Source organism: Gymnogyps californianus, chromosome 3 (assembly GCF_018139145.2).
Source record: "Gymnogyps californianus isolate 813 chromosome 3, ASM1813914v2, whole genome shotgun sequence".
NCBI classification, from domain to species: Eukaryota; Metazoa; Chordata; class Aves; order Accipitriformes; family Cathartidae; genus Gymnogyps; species Gymnogyps californianus.
This window is the reverse complement of record NC_059473.1, coordinates 87,772,248-87,788,771: the sequence shown is the minus strand read 5'-3', so window position 1 is coordinate 87,788,771 and position 16,524 is coordinate 87,772,248. Positions and strand designations below refer to the sequence as shown.

The following is a 16,524-nucleotide window of genomic DNA, read 5'->3' as shown; positions in this document are numbered from 1 at the left end:
GACGTAGGTATAGAAAAATTACTATTAACTGAACAAGCACCATCAAACAGCCATTAATAAAGCTTCATGAAGCAACAAAGTTGGTATCAAATGAAGGGCCCTCTTTTGATACCAACTTTGTTGCTTCATGAAGCTGCCATTTCAGTGTTGGCCTATGACAACTTGTTAGATTATTCTGTCAGTTAACTAAGTCCACTTTTGCAGGGATATACATGCTACCTTCAATCTACTATTCATTAGTCTGCAAAGTTAACGGTATTCAGAACTGGTCAGCTGATTTTAAGGGCAAATGGTAGTTGTTCAAACAGCAGAAGCAGAGCCACGGGAAGTGGGCTTCTGACAACTCAGGAGTGTTTATCATGGAAATGAAGAATCTACTCGTGGCAGCTCACAAGGAGGACTGAACAGTAATTGTTACTCCTGAAATCATGGGATATTTAAACGTCAGTTTGTTAGCCACTGAGTGCCTGGTCTAATGGATAACCTAAATACTGCTTTCTGCTGGAAGTAAAAACCCCAGGAGATGTTTCATACAGATTCCATATGGTGCCTGGCCAGACTAAAAGGCCTTTGCAATAAGCAGACCTGAAGCTCTATAAAAACAAGAGCCCTGCAGTGGAGCAACCACCTCTGTTTGAAAATGGACACATGTTTGGGATGCAGTGATCCCTGCAAATCAATGTGAAATACATTAACCCTGTCAGTTTTCACACATAAGACAGGCAGCTATACGCTAATCTGATAAAAACAGACGACCCACGAGTTTTCTGTGAAATACAATTGCACTGGATAAATAAGACACTACTGGTCTTATTTAGAGTGCTGGCTGGTCTTGCTGTTGCTCAAGAGAGCGTGCAGCATACGATAAACTGCAAGCAGACCTCCTGAGGCAATTACAGTTAACGGTAGGACTCTGCAACCTACAGATGCATGCTGAAAGGAACCACCTGGGACTCTGGCATAACTTCTGGAAGTCCGAATTTTAAACAGATGCTCTCAGGAAGGCCTTAGTGTGACCAAAGGAGTTAACTCCCTGGCACTGTGCAGTGCGCAATGCGGTATATACGACCTCTCACTAGGAATTCTGAAAGCCTCAATTACTTGCAACTCCATCACAGGCTGTGCAACATGGACAACTCCCTTGTCTCTGTATTTTAATTACACACCTATGAAACAATGAAAACAGAAACTGCTCAACTTTAAGACTGAATTAATGAAAAACATTACTGCTATTAACAGGTACGAGTTGTGCATGTTCAGTAGCTCTGAAGGATGTTGAGCTACTGAATGCGCATGCACATACTCCATTTCACCTCACCCAGGAGCACTTCCTCTCCCCTTTCCCACATGACAGAAACAGAACAAGAGGGACCAAGCAAATCTGCAGCTAATATTTACATAAAGCTTAGCATATTTTTGTGAAGACAAGAAATAATTAAGAGGCTCATGTACACAGAGTATGTTCCAAATACTGCTTTTTCCCTCATATGGCTTCTAAAGCCCACAAAGATTTCAAGTGAGGGCTACTGTTGCAATCAGTATGACCCAACAGACAAGCCATTGCCTGAAATAGCCATTTTTCCTCTTACGATCGTGCAGTCTGTGCCTGCTCAACAGGCTGGCAGCAAATCCAGAAGTTTATTTTAAGGGAACTGGTATTTGGAAAGAAAACTAGACAAACCTGAGAAGATGCTGAAGAACAGAGATGGCATCTGGCTCTTGCAAACACGCCACATTAACGTCAGTTAGCTGCTCATTCCCATGCATCTCTTCTAAGCTAAAATGTAAGAATGAAAAACAAATGTTGGATGAAAAACTCTTGTTAGCAAAGCTGAACAAGAAAAACAGTAATTTGTGTTTTTAAGAAAAAAGCGAAGGCATCTTCTGCTCAAGCTGAATGGAACACTGAGACAGACTAGCTGACTTCAATCCAAGATAAAAGAATTAAAATTTGCGATAGCCATTCAGTATCAACAGGATTAGAGATATGCATGGACAACAGGTCCAGAAGCTGATGCTAAAAGGACTAGGGAGGTAGTCAATACCCTAGATGATAAGGGAGTACAAGAGGAATAGGCTACAGAAAGCGATCAGGCTCACATGCTGTCCCTGAATACCATCTCCTATTACCATTGCCTCAGACAGAATACGTGGTTGTATGGACCTTTGGCCCGATCCAGGAAGGTATCTTACATGCTTTTATGAAAATACATATCCACGTCTGCATTAAAAATGCTCTGAAAGATCACTATAACTGCTAAAACTGTTCAAAGTGGACTCTTCTAAAATTTTTAAAAAAATTATTAAACATGTCAAGTGTTTGACCTGAGTCAACAGGAAGGGGTCTGCTTTTAACCTTGGTTACCAACAGTGGGAAATAACAGAATGTTAAAAAAAACACTAGCTACAGTGGTAGCCAAAAACATCCAAGTTCTGTGATTTGGTATATTTTACAAGTACGGGCATTTTGGTTTTTACATCAGTTTCCTTAATCCTAGGGCCACCATTCTTCATCACTGACACCAACCACACAAAGAGGCTGTTCCTAGAACGGGGAAAGTACATGGACAGTTAGCTCAGCCCTGTGGAAATGAGGTGGAAATTTCATTTTAATTGGCTTGCTCTTCTGGGAAGTCTCAGTGATTCCTATCGTAAACTCACACCTCTGCTGAAAAAGTGAACACGTGTCATATTCAGGGAAGGAGTTAATACTACTACTTAACAAAGCAGTAAGTTAATAAGGTTAAAATACATGTCAAACTGTACTTCTGCATACAAACGCTCCTCTTACCTATGGAGTCTGGCATGGGTGTACTGCAAGAACACTCCTGTATCTCCACGACTTTGAAGAGCTCGATCCCAGCTAAACTGATAATCAGATGACAGAAGGCCCCGGAAGTCCTGGAACAATAAATTAATGTCACCTAGATATGGCTCTCCATCTCAATTTTTAACTTTTCACAGAAGATGAAAACACCTCTGGAGGCAGCTCAGACTCACCTGAATTATTAGTGCCGCAAGACCAACCTTCTCTGCTGTCTCCATAGGGTCTTCTATCTCTTTGGTTGCTGAAGAGAAACAGAGAAAGATAAATCGTAACTCCGTAGTAGCATAACAACCCCCTTGCTCAGACTTGGAGATGCCAATAAAATAGCAGATCTTCCATAACTGTGAACAAGCAATACAGAAATTGTCAGGATGCATGCAGCAAGAAGTCCGGGATAAAAATCCTTCTTAAAAGTTGAGATACAGCTGTTTCAGATGTGCTTTTTCCCCACTTCCTCTAGTATGTGTAATGCAGATTTTAAGGTCAGAAGGGTTCATTACAACAAACTAGATAGACTACACTGAATTCCTCTTCAAAGTTCAGACAGCCAATCTCTAAGATCAGGAAGAGACTGACAGGGCAATTCAGATTTTGTTTAAAAACTCCAAGTGATAGGGAGGCATAAATAGTTGAAGAAAAATTGTTCCAATGACTACTGGAGCACTTGGATGTACATTTAGGGAGTATTCACAGTATCCACTGTAAATATCTAAACTGACTATATTCAGAGAACCTGAGCTGAGAGAATCATAGAATGGTTTGGGTTGGAACGGACCTTTAAAGATCACCTAGTCCAACCCCCATGCCATGGACAGGGACATCTTTCACTAGATCAGGTTACTCAAAGCCTCATCCAACCTGATCTTCAACACTTCCAGGGATGGGGCATCCACAACTTCTCTGGGCAATCTGTTCCAGTGTCTCACCACCCTCATTGTAAAAAATTTCTTCCTTCCAATCTAAACCTACTCTCTTTCAGTTTAAAACTGTTGTCCCTTGTCCTGTCACTACAGGCCCTAGTAAAAAAGTCTTTCTCTGTCTGTCTTATAAGCTCCCTTTATATAATGAAAGGCCGCAATAACAACATCTCCCCGGAGCCTTCTCATCTCCAGGCTGAACAACGCCAACTCTCTCAGCCTTTCTTCACAGGAGAGGTGTTCCAGCCCTCTGATCATTTTCGTTACACTCCTCTGGACCCACTCTAACAGGTCCATGTCTGTCTTGTACTGGGGACCCCAGAACTGGACACAGAACTCCATGTGGGGTCTCACAAGAGCGGAGTAGAGGGGGAGAATCACCTCTCCTTGACTTGCTGGCCACAATTCTTTTGATGCAGCCCAGGATACGACTGGCTTTCAGGGCTGTGAGCATACATTGTCGACTCACGTCCAATTTTTCATCCACCAGTACCCCCAAGTCCTTCTCGGCAGGGCTGCTCTCAATCCATTCATCCCCCAGTCTGCACTGATACTGGCAATTGCCCCAACCTAGGTGCAGGACCTTGCACTTGGCCTTGTTGAACCTCATGAAGTTCACATGGGCCCACTCCTCAAGTGTCCCTTTGGATGTCATCCCTTCCCTCAAGTGAATCAACTGCACCATGCAGCTTGGTGTCACCTGCAAACTTGCTGAGGGTGCACTCAATCCCACTGTCTATGTCATTGATGAAGATATTAAGCAGTATTGGTCCCAGTATGGACCCTTGAGGGACACTACTCATTACTGATTTCCACTTGGACATTGAGCCACTGACTCATATAACTCTTTGGGCACAATCATCCAGCCAAGTCCTTATCCATCTAACAGTCCATCCATCAAACCCATATCTCTCCAATTTAGAGATAAGAATGTTGTGGGGGACCGTATCAAAGGCCTTACAAAAGTCCAGGTAGATGACATCCGTAGCTCTTCCCTTGTCCACTAGTGCAGTCACTCCATCATAGAAGGCCACTAGATTAGTTAGGCACAATTTGCCTTTCTCCCTGGGTAGACATTACAAGAGCCTCTCCAAAGCTCTTTTAACTAACTTAGCTCTATCATTACAAAAGTCTTAAGTCATTACAAAAGAACTTAAGTCTATCATTACAAAACCTAATTAATCTGGAAGAGTCTAAGAGAGAATGTCCTCACAACAGCTGCAGAGACATGTCTGCAAAGCTATTTCCAACTTTTTCACAACTCGGTGATATTCTTTAGCAGATAAGCAGCATGCTGTTGCATACAGAAATTCACCGAAGGGCCTGTTTCGTTCCCTGTCTCACAGGGAAGTTCACAGGGCCAAGCTGGTGCTCCAGTTCATCAGAAGTACAGTAAGCTTGCCCACATAACAGCACGTTAGATGCTGGATCTTCTGGGAAAACAGTTACTTGTGTTTCGACCCACAACCTTGCCTAGTGAAAAGGTGATGCTTTTGACATAATGCTTTCTATTTTTAAACTCAGATCACGGTGCACTCTACCAGGGTCTACTCTTCCTGTTTGTCTCTACTGGAGAGAAAGGAGGATTCTTATCATAGTCTTTTACAAGGCAAATCTGTTCCACTTTAGCAAGGGCCAAGTGCATTTTTTTATTGTGATATATGTAATCTATTAAATTTACAGAGTTCAGCTTACGATTTGCTGTCCCAGCTGATTTCCCGCAAACAGCAGAATATGGAGAATTGAGCAGTTCTCTTAAGGCACTACTTAAGCTGAAACAGTTTTGCAGTACAGTTTTAGTATACTTAAATGTCTGTCTTTTGCTTTGCTATTTCTTTGTGCCAGGTCAGCAAAGCCAACTGAGACAACTTTGAGTAGTTCATACATCTCATACCTTTGCTATTTACAAAATTCAGAAAGGACGAAGCTTGAAAAATGTGGGGATAGTTCATAGCCCTGAGAAGTCTCAGACTGGCTATTCAGTCACAAAGACAAATACGTTTAGATTACATTATTACATTTCATAACTGAGATTTGTTTCAAAACAGAACAACTGTCTTAGAATTCAGACTTTTGTTTAGATGCTTGATGAGACACAGACAGAGCTATCTAAGAGAAAGTAAAGTGTCAAAGGAAATAGGCATTATAGAGAGGATTTACGTGGACAGCAGGATTCATTGAGATGAGTAGAAAGAAAAAGGATGCTTAAACTTAAATAGCAGAACTGTGTACAGCTAACAGCAAAGAAAGAGTTTATACAAAGGTATTTAACTAACCAGCTCCAGCTCCACAGAGGCATGATTTTTAAAGCTAGCACTGGCTGTTAGATGCGCAGCTCTCAAAATCTTTTCAATGACAGTGAGGCATTTTGATGCCACACACAAGTTTGTAATATCTTTCACTATGTATCCAAACACTTTTCAAACATTGAAGACATTGCTATGAGTCAGGGATTTACAATTTCTAATTTAGGAAAGGGGAAGTAAGGCAGGAATTCAAAGGTAAGGGGGAAAATTTCTACAAGCACAGGTAGGATTTAGGATCTAATGGATAAGCTCTGGGTAATGCTGCAGTGCCATCTGAACACATTACTTCTTTTAGCTGTTCTTCTGCCTACTGCTTGTGCAATGGAAATGGGTCTGTACCTCTGCCGTATCAGTTCAGTCCAGCATAAAAATAAGTTTGCTTTGCACTCAGCTATGATACTAACCTTTAAACTGAAGCTCTAAGCTCCATTCCCATCTGCAGTAAAACTGGTCTGAATCGAGGGTCACCCTTCTATCATTCTGCCTGCCCCCCCTTCTCCTTGTCCACTCTACAAGCAAAATTATCTGGATTGAAAAAGCTGGGGAGGCAGAGCAAGGGAGATGCATACCACTTGACCTGATCAGTTCATTGATTCAGTTCAGCACCTAACTCCAGAAAGCACAAGAGGGGGCAGCATTTCACTGGGAACTGCTTGAATCTTTACTGCGTCAAGAGGAAATGGCTCTAAAGCCACAGCCCGAGGTGCAGGCAAACATCCCCTTCAGCAGATTCTGCTGCAGAGCAGTGACCTCCTGGGGACTCCGGAAACAGTCATGAGGCTGGGAGGACGACAAGGCAGTAGTTGCAGACAAGCTACGGTCAATCGTGCCAGAGAAAACTGTCAGAGCTACAAATCCTTCGGATGAAATCTGCCTGTACCCTGAACTCCAGCCCCAACCCCACTATTGTCTAGTTTGTCCCTCCAGAAAAAAGCAACTGTTGTCCCCCAAAGGCAGGTACTTCCTTCCCAGTGCAAAAGCATGATGAAATAATTTCACTGAATGTTAAAATTTGCAAATCTGTAATTTAGGGAACTTCGCAGAGTTGCAAAGGATTATTTTACCATTGTTTATATTACGGGAGATAAAGTGCACAGATGAGGGCATATCACTGCAATTAGTCTGATGCAGGGAAAAGTGAAGGGTAGAAAAGACAACACATTTTTGATCAACACAGAACATCAAAAGAAATTAATAAGACTTGAAATAGCTAACTTTTTGCGGAAGCCATGTTTTGTAACATCCTTGAGCGAGCTTCATTTAAAACATCTTCCAGGAAAATTACTTCTCCTCTCCGAGTCTTCATCCCTTGAACCACACCAAAAGACACATGCTGGCACCTGTGTTGGAAAGCAGCAGGACCTAAAATTACATTTTAATCAAAAGAAATGTTTGCAGTGTTTGTTCAGAGCTGGATTCTTACCAGGAAACAGCAATAACAGCTGAATAAATAGTGCTCCAACGTGGGAAGCTTGGTGATATAATCAGTAACTCTCATTTCAGCAACCAAAGCTCCATACTTATTATATAATGGGAAAATTATGATCAGAATTATGATAACCTGGTCATTTGCATGCTCGTGGGAACCCCTCTTGCTACTAGCTTTAGTACAGAGTACTCAATGCAATAAATTGCAATAAATTGAAGAGAGGCAGGATGTAGACAGATCAAATTACTGTGGCAACACAGATCTGTTAATAAGATTAGAAAGGGAGTCATAATAATTCTATTGTGGCCACATTAAACTAAAAGCGTAATTAATCATTGCTAATAATAAAACATTCATTGCTTCTGCTCACAATAATGCCGAGCATTATTCTGGATCCATAACCTAAGGTAATTTTAGTGCAACTTTAAGTACTGTGAAAGGAGGCAGACTAATATTCCTGAAGGCTAAAATCCTATATTTAACCACAAAAAACATGCAGTCTGTCAGACAGGAATAGGATTTAGTCTGCAGGTCCGTTATTGACCTTTGCTCAGATTGCTAACAAGATTGGTAATTACAACAAATAACAGCGGGGATACATTTCCCTGCAATAGATATTTCAAGCCTGAAGCATGATTCAAACTCAGATTCAGATCTCTGCTAAAACATCATACTTCAAGAAGTAATCATTTAATATGTGATCACACAATATCCCAGAAGCTATGCCATAAAGTCTCTGAAAGATTGTTTCCCTTTTTCACATCAAGCAGTTATGAAAGACCTGTTAAACGAGAGACAGGACTGTTTTTCACATCCTGAACACATGGCAATGTCTCCATTCACAAATAAAGCAGACCAGCAGGAGCAGACATATAGAATGAAAAAGTTGGTGCCGAGGACCTGAGGCCCACATTGCACACAATTCTGAGAGTTTGTTTTCTTATTTTTTCCTCCTTATTGGACTAGCATTAGTTGGGTCCTACAGGCCAAATGTCTGCTTGCACTCTGGAGTTCATTAGTTGCACACCAGCAGCACATCTTATAGCTTTGTTTCATCCAAAATGCCTACGTGATGTGTGCTACAGCATGGTGGTAGGTGGACACAATCAGAGCTTCTCTTCAAAAGAGCACTCCACTGAAATTCCAATGTACATGTTACCCATTCTTTAAAAAAAAAAAAAAAAAAAAAGGTATATAATTAAGATTCATAAATATCATAAATACATACCTTTCTGCCCAGTCATGACCCATGAGCTTCAGTATTTGGAACAAATGTTGAAAGTGATTACTTTGACTTTTATCTGTCTAAGGAATAGAATTGGTGCATATCAGAAAACACTCCAACTTTGATAAGGATTAGCTTTTAACACACAAACACACAATGTCACAGATACTGTGCCAGTAAGTCACTGCAAGCAGAATTAAGACCTATGAAGACAGGCAAGACTTGAAAAATGTAACAGCTGGTATCTATGGCAATGGGATTTTGCATCTTGTTAGGAAAAGTAATCTACCTTTTCAAAAATGATTATTCCTAGGTTATGAAGGCAAAGTCATGAAGTGAAATGAAACCTTGATGTTCTTTAGTTTCACATAATCTCTGAGCTGCCCATTGTCCTGGTTTCAGCTAGGACAGAGTTAATTTTCTTCCTAGTAGCTGGTATAGTGCTGTGTTTTGGATTTAGTAGGAAAAGAATGTTGATAACACACTGATGTTTTTAGTTGTTGCTAAGTAGTGTTTATACTAAGTCAAGGATTTTTCAGCTTCTCGTGCCCAGCCAGCAAGAAGGCTGGAGGGGCACAAGAAGCTGGGAGGGGACACCATCAGGACAGCTGACCCAAACTGGCCAAAGAGCTATTCCATACCATATGACATCATGCCCAGTATATAAACTGGGGGAGTCGGCTGGGAGGGGTGGATCGCGGCTCGGGAACTAACTGGGCATCAGTCAACGAGTGGTGAGCAATTGCATTGTGCACCACTTGCTTTGTATAGTTTAATTCTTTTAGCATTACTTTTGTCATATTATTATTATCATTATCATTGTTTTTCATTCCTTTCTGTCCTATTAAACTGTCTTTATCTCAACTCACGAGGTTTTTTTTCCTGATTCTCTCCCCCATCGCACAGGGTAGGGGGGGAGTGAGCGAGCAGCTGCGTGGTGCTTAGTTGCCGGCTGGGGTTAAACCACGACACCCATCAAAGAAAATGCCTCCATTTTCCCTTCAGAACCTTGCTGCTCTTGTTATATTCCCATGTTTTACATCACCAAACTTTAAGGTTCCTTTGGCTTAGAAACAGAACACCTCTTTAAGCTATCTGTCTCCAGAACCCGCTAGTTTCTATTGTCTCCAGTGTGATTTGTGGAGTTTTACATCATAAGTCAGGTGCATAATTTAAAAAAAAAAAAGTATAAATGAACACATTTTCATATTAATGATGCATCTTGTGATCTCTTCCACTTCCAGTTACTCCCTCCTATGACTTAAAGCAGTTTCTGATGGCAGCTTATGTCTAACAATGATCTTTGTATGTGTTTCTAGCTATAGCTGTTGCTATGAAGTTCACTTTCCTACCTAGCTGCTTTGACTACATCACTCAAAGACTCCTTTATCCCTCCTTAAAAATCACTGCAGTGATAACCAAATAACCACTGTTTCCTTATGTGTTTGGTGTTCCAAGACAGGGAATGAGCAGTGATTGAAGTGCTTATCTGTGTTTTTTCTCAACTCTACCACTGTATCAAGCCTCAAGCACCTGCCTCCTCTTTCACAGTTCCTCATAACCTGCTCTGCTCCTATGCATCATGTCTCTCTGTGCCGATTCACAAGCAAGGCTGATAAATGGATAGCGGCGGTCAGCCTTTCAAACAAGGCCTTCCAAGCTCTCTTCCACGCACCTTACATATGAGAGAAGCTCTCTGTACCTGTAACAAAGCCAGATCTCTCTCACTAAAAGATCTCACAATAAACTTCACAAAATTTAGGTTAAGGCCAGCTCACTGTACTGGCCAATGCTGCCTCGCTGTTTCCTCTGCTTCTCTCTGGGTCTGAATTTATCTCTATTCTCCTGTTTTAAAAGAGATTATACATTCCGTGACAGAAACTGGTTTGGTTTTGTGTGCACAACAGCATGTCCCTCACCACCCGTACCATGATTACAGCATTTAAAAGCCTCTTTGAAGGACTGCAGTCTTTTGTGAGTAGATATTGTGACAAATCATGACAATACTCACTGACAAAAGACTCCAGTCCTTCTGAACTTAATTGCTTCTTCGTGACTGTTCACCAAGCAGAATTTTCAGCTAAAACTAAACTAAAAGCCAGTTTAAGTTTGTAATTACTTGTCTTGACCAATGTATATAGAAATAGCCTACAGAAGAATATTTAAGATCATTAACAGAAAATAATCTAATAATAATCTAATAGCTTTTTTTAATAATCCTTTAAACTCCCATGGAAATAAGAACATGAAAAGAGAGGCCAAGATAAGAATACCTAGCATGCAGTACAAGCTGAATTCCAGGTTTCAGCTGGCCACCTGAAAACTAAGCATCAGCTCTGGTGTTTTTGGGATGCTGTGTGATACTGCAAGAAGCATAACAATGAGCGTTTATTATGCCTGAACAATCCACATAATTAAAATTGCATGAAAACCAAACTTGTTAAGAAGGATGGACATAAATACTAGGAGTACCACACAACTTCATCTCTGCCTAAAAGTAATACTCAAAACATGGATGTATAAGTAGGTTAAAAAAGATGAACCTGCAGACACTACCATTTCATAAAACTACTTTTTTCCATAGCTTCATAGCATGGCAAAAATAACACAAATGCTCAAAAAGAAGATTTGTATTATGGAGAATAGCAATTTTTCCCCAAAAGTATACATGTCCAAATGTAGTCTAAGTGGTTAGCTTTAAGGGAGAAGTTTGCAGTCTGACAGTGTGGATTATATTTAATTCTTCATATATAAAAGCATTTTCGTCTCCTGTTTTAAGTGCAACATTCAACGGAATCTTAGTACCTCTTTAATAACATATCATGCATGTTAAACTGTTTTGAATATTTTGCTCATATCACTGCATTTTTATGAAATAAGTAGGATATTTTTAAAATATAAATTGGTGAATGCACTGATTTACAGCATTACAACTAATAAACCAATTTAATGTTATTTTAAACAAGTTGATCTGATGAAAATAAGATGATCTTATGAAATAAGACTCAAGAGCCTCTAAATAATTTTCTTGTAACAAGATCAGGATTCTGAACTATATTTGTATTTAATAATTAAAGACTAAAATCATCAGTGTTCTCACTTAAACCCATGAAGTCCTCCCGCCTCTGGTAACACTGAGTAAAGCCCTAACCCACTACAAAGCACTGCCACAAAACAGCAGCAAAGCTCAGCAAGGCTGGCAGTTCCCTCATCAGGCCATCTGTCCCACAAACTCTCCTAACAGTTTATGTTATCGCCCTCTCATTTTATGACCCACTTTCTCAGCCCTCAGAAAGTCAGAAGTGATAAAAACACTAACCATGCCATCCAAAAACTATGCAATCTTAGCAAGGTTGAGAGAACAGGACTAGACAGGATAATCTGTCATTTCCAACGTGAATGAGACATTGATTATAACGGACACACTGATTGCATCACAGTCTGGTTTTGCTGCATATCTGTTTGGACTAGGAGTAGATCAAAAGAGGCCCAGGCAAGGGAGTAAACAGTTACAGGAGTTCAGCTATGAGCAACCAGTCAACTCAAGACTATTGCTTCCACACTTGCTCACTCCATGAGCTTAACAATCAGCCCATATCCTAATTTGTGCAAAATATCCACCCAACTATTTTCTTTCCTTCTAATTGTTCCTTCTCCCTTGGTCCCTATTACCTCATGGTGTAACAAATACAAATAATTACCTACCCACATGAACTAGACAGGAAAATTCCTTAACTCCTAATGCATTGCACTTTCACAGCCACACTGCTCTTCGATGCCAGTGAATCTACTATGTTCCAGCCAGTAGAGGCAAAAAAAAACTTTCACCAAAACCAAGCAATTCCTCCCCCCAAAAAACACAACCAAAAAATCCCTGTTCTATGACCACATGTGGGAATGGCAAGCTACTGGAAACTGCCTGAAGACTGAAAATAAAAGGAGGAATGTGACTTAACTAAAAGTTGCACTTTAAACTATCTGTGCATTTAATTTTATGCTTACTGATCTCTCCCCCTCCCCCGAATCATACTATTTGTAACACTATATTGACTTTTTCAAAAGCTGTACCAGAGAAGATATATGGGCGTTACCAAACACATCACAAAAATATGCATATCTTTTCCCACGTTATTAATTGACTTCACATAAAAGAACATGGTTTTCAAAATGATTTTTTTCTAAATCTGGGAAAAAGAAGATTTAAAAGCATCATGTGATATGGCCTTGGTAATACTAGAGCAAAAAAGAGTTTCACACAAGTGAGGAGATAATCCTGCTATTCATTACTGATACTGTTGGAATTGTTAAAAAGCAAAATAATCAAACCAAGAAATAGAAAAAGATTCCCTGTCTACAACTGCTTTGTCCAGAGTGATTAAGTGCTACTTTATGTGCAATTTCTACACAATGAAACCGAGGCACTGTTCAAAGCCATAAAAATTTACATTTCAGATAAGATATCAGGACTTTAGAGTAGACTTAGATTCATTTTAGACCATTAATTTCTAAATTTCTAAATTAACATTTTACAACCTTTTATAACAGTAACAGCTTTTTCTGACTTGTTTAAATATTAATTACAACATTTATATAGAAAATACAATGTCAATTGAGTAAAAGTTCCTTTATAATGAATTGCAATGAATTTTTATGACAGAGAATAACTCCAGAGCTGATTTTTCAACCATTCTGTGGGTCATGAACTGAAACAAAACCAAGAAACACTGCCACATTGAGGCACAGCTGCTGGGCAGTAAGGGCATCTATTTTACTGCGAAAAATACCATGTACCAAAGTCATATTGTGAGCAAGAGGTCCCCTGGATTATTGGAGAGAGTCAGGCTCAAAAGCATTTGGTGAATCTAGAATTACTTACCACGTAAATCATAGTATCACAGCTATGCTTATTCATTCGGTCTATAGCAGCAGCAAGATCTCTGAAAGAGATAATGAGAAACTATTTGGACTTTCACTCAAACATACTTCATTATCTGCCTCTTAGGAAAATAATGTACTCTTATGGAGGGGAGAGGACTGCCTGATTAGAGGGATCCATGTATGCCTTACATGAAAAAAAGGATATGTATACTTTGTTCACAACGTGTTTGAAATGTTTTTTTAAACCACTAGCTATGAAAATTACTCAGGAAACAGTTCTTATGCGCCGAGTAAGTCTGGTCTCTGTCTGCCTACTGGGACAATCAATCAACTGGGACTCGAGAGAAACACCCCTCTCCTGAAAAACTAATCCAGTGCTCAGCATTAGGTTATATGATAAAAAGCTCATCTTCACACACACGAAGTACCACAGAGAAACAACTTGCTCAAGCCCCTCCCAGGGCTGCCACAGGAGAGCCACCAGCCCCATGTCCCAGTCTGAAACCCACCTCAGGGGTCACCAGGAACAGCTCTCCAGACCACCTTCTGACTGAGGGAGGTTACTGCCTAAGGGACATGGGACACATGGGATGCAAGGGAAAAAGCATCTCACAATTGCACAAGACCTCTTATGGGATGCTTAGGGGAGGAACCAAAGATGGGAAAAGAGAGGGAGATGATAAAATGGACAGGTGGCTTGTAAACCAAATGCTGGTTATTATGTTTGTCCAGTTGTGCCCTGCACCTGATCAGCACAGTCTGTCCTGTCTTCTCATGAAACTCCATTTCAAACTTTTCCTGGGTGACAGGGTCTCTCTTTGTGTGCACGTGTGTTTGGAGGTCTAAGTATCAGTAACTGGAGTTGGGGACTACAGCTCATACAGGCCATGCATCTGTGGTGCCAGCAACTGAAGGGACTGGAGGTTAAGTGAAATGAAGTGATAGCAATTGGAGTCTGACCATGGGTCACAGGGACCAAGCTGTCTCTGCTGCCAACAACTGGAGTGAGGGCACACACATCCACATGTGATTGACAGCAAATATCAAGCTGAACTAGCCAGCAAGTAGGTGAAGTGCCCTGGGAGCCAGGTAAGTGTTTGCCTTCAAAGATAAGGCACCCAGAGGAGTCTGTACTGTTGGCATCAGGGGGTCCAGGCCAACTGCCAGAGAGACCATGGGGTCTGGGGGTTAACTGAGAGACCTGCCTGTGTATATGTGTGTCTCTATGTAGGAGGCAACAGGGGAGAGTAAGGATCCAGGGCTAGCTGCTGGATGGACCGCACGTCTAAGCTCAGTTACTGGAGGGATCCACTGTGTCTGTACCAGCAACTGGAGTGGGGCTATGGGCCTTGGGGGCTCACATGCCCAGGTGCCAGCGACTGGGGAGACCTGGGGATCCAGGGGCCAGCTAATGGGCAGACTGAGTGTTGAAGCTCAGCTACTGGAGGGATACACATTGTATTGTATGTACAGAGTATGTATACACATCTGTATATTACTTATGTAGATAATATATATCACATACATATATGTGTGTATATATGTACACACATACATACATGTATTTTTCTTCATATTAATAGATCTTCATCCTAATCAGCCAGAGGGGAACAAAACGAGGCCATTCGTGCTGAGTGGTTTTGTCTGTGTTGCCCTGTTTGGTTGGCTGTGTATATGTGTGTGTGTGTGTTTGTGTGCCTACTGGGAACAGGTGCTCAGCCTTACTACTGGTTGGACACGTGGGCATGTAGCTGTGGCAGCCTTGCCTTTATCCGGCTACAGGATTCAGCAGCTCCCTAATATGCAGGACTGACTGCAGCATCTCTCTAATACCCTTGTCCTGAAAAGACGTACACAGTTTACCCTGAGGGCTAGACATCTGATTTATTTACATTACTATTACTGGCACAAAGAAACTGTTAAGGCTTCCATATTAAAATATCCAAGAGGAATTTTAGGATACTGATGAGAAGGCAGGAAAACAGTGATAAAATTGATGTTACAGTGCTGGTGGTCCAATGAGTCAATGAAGACATGGCTGAACAAGCCATTCTTTTCTGCATCACACTGTCAATAAAAATTTTAAGCAAAGGTCTTTCTAAAACCTTCGTTACTTGGCAAGCGTTTATTAGATGAAGAGACCCCAGCTTTGTTTTCAAAGTCAGTAGCTGGAGAAAGTATTATGATTTATGGAAAGAGGAGATTTACTAACAGACTGCTTAAGGGGAGTAAAACTATCTAAAAGCAGTTGTTTTTCCTGAGCCATTTTCATCCCCATCATAGTTACATTGCTAGTTCCAGTTACGATTACTCATTAGTGAAGGTGTTCCATCCCAGAAATAAAACGCTTCAAAATCTGTACTATCAGTTACAAATGTACTCATGTACAAAAGTTTACTGGCAAATAAATGGCAATAAACACAGATGGGCTTACTTGCCTTGTTATATAAAGAGATGTCCCATCACTACGCACGACGGTGGAAAACAATGAGAGGTCTTTCTTTTCCGAAAGATCCACAATTCCTGTCCCTTTTCTGTAAGTTGAGAGAAAACATTGAAGTAACTGCAAGCCAGATCTAATATACAGGTAAGTTCAGATAAGATAGAGGTCAGAACCAAAACAAAGGCCTCTTGCCATGGAACCCCCCTCACTCTAGACAATCTCATTCTTTTCTTTGAATGACTGTTCCTCTAAGTTTCTTGTCACCACTGCTGATGCCAGGGAGCCACCTGCCCACATTCTGGTGCATTCCATGACTACAGCTTCCGTCCCAGTTCAGCCAGGCAGCTCCTTCATCAGGGCAAGGATCTCATCTAACTCTGCTTGTTAAATGGCACATGCAGCTACCAAACTAATTAACAGCCTAAAAGGCCATTAGGAGTTGAACACTGTCATTGTACCTAATTTATCATGGCCAGGCTTCTGTGCTAGCCACAGAAAA

At 40.9% G+C, this 16,524-nt stretch overlaps 1 protein-coding gene across 3 annotated transcripts in view; it reads right to left on the bottom strand.

Annotated features, from left to right (window-relative positions):
* The window catches only part of RARS2 (arginyl-tRNA synthetase 2, mitochondrial), a 41,524-nt gene that overhangs the window by 3,654 nt on the left and 21,346 nt on the right, over positions 1 to 16,524 (bottom strand). For all 3 annotated transcript variants that reach the window (XM_050893675.1, XM_050893677.1, XM_050893676.1), the window contains exons 11-17: positions 16,021 to 16,116; positions 13,581 to 13,641; positions 8,708 to 8,784; positions 7,266 to 7,390; positions 3,001 to 3,068; positions 2,792 to 2,901; positions 1,682 to 1,777 (exon numbers count right to left, since the gene is read on the bottom strand). In XM_050893675.1, the coding sequence (XP_050749632.1) occupies positions 1,682 to 1,777; positions 2,792 to 2,901; positions 3,001 to 3,068; positions 7,266 to 7,390; positions 8,708 to 8,784; positions 13,581 to 13,641; positions 16,021 to 16,116 (633 nt within the window). The remainder of the gene's footprint in view (positions 1 to 1,681; positions 1,778 to 2,791; positions 2,902 to 3,000; positions 3,069 to 7,265; positions 7,391 to 8,707; positions 8,785 to 13,580; positions 13,642 to 16,020; positions 16,117 to 16,524) is intronic.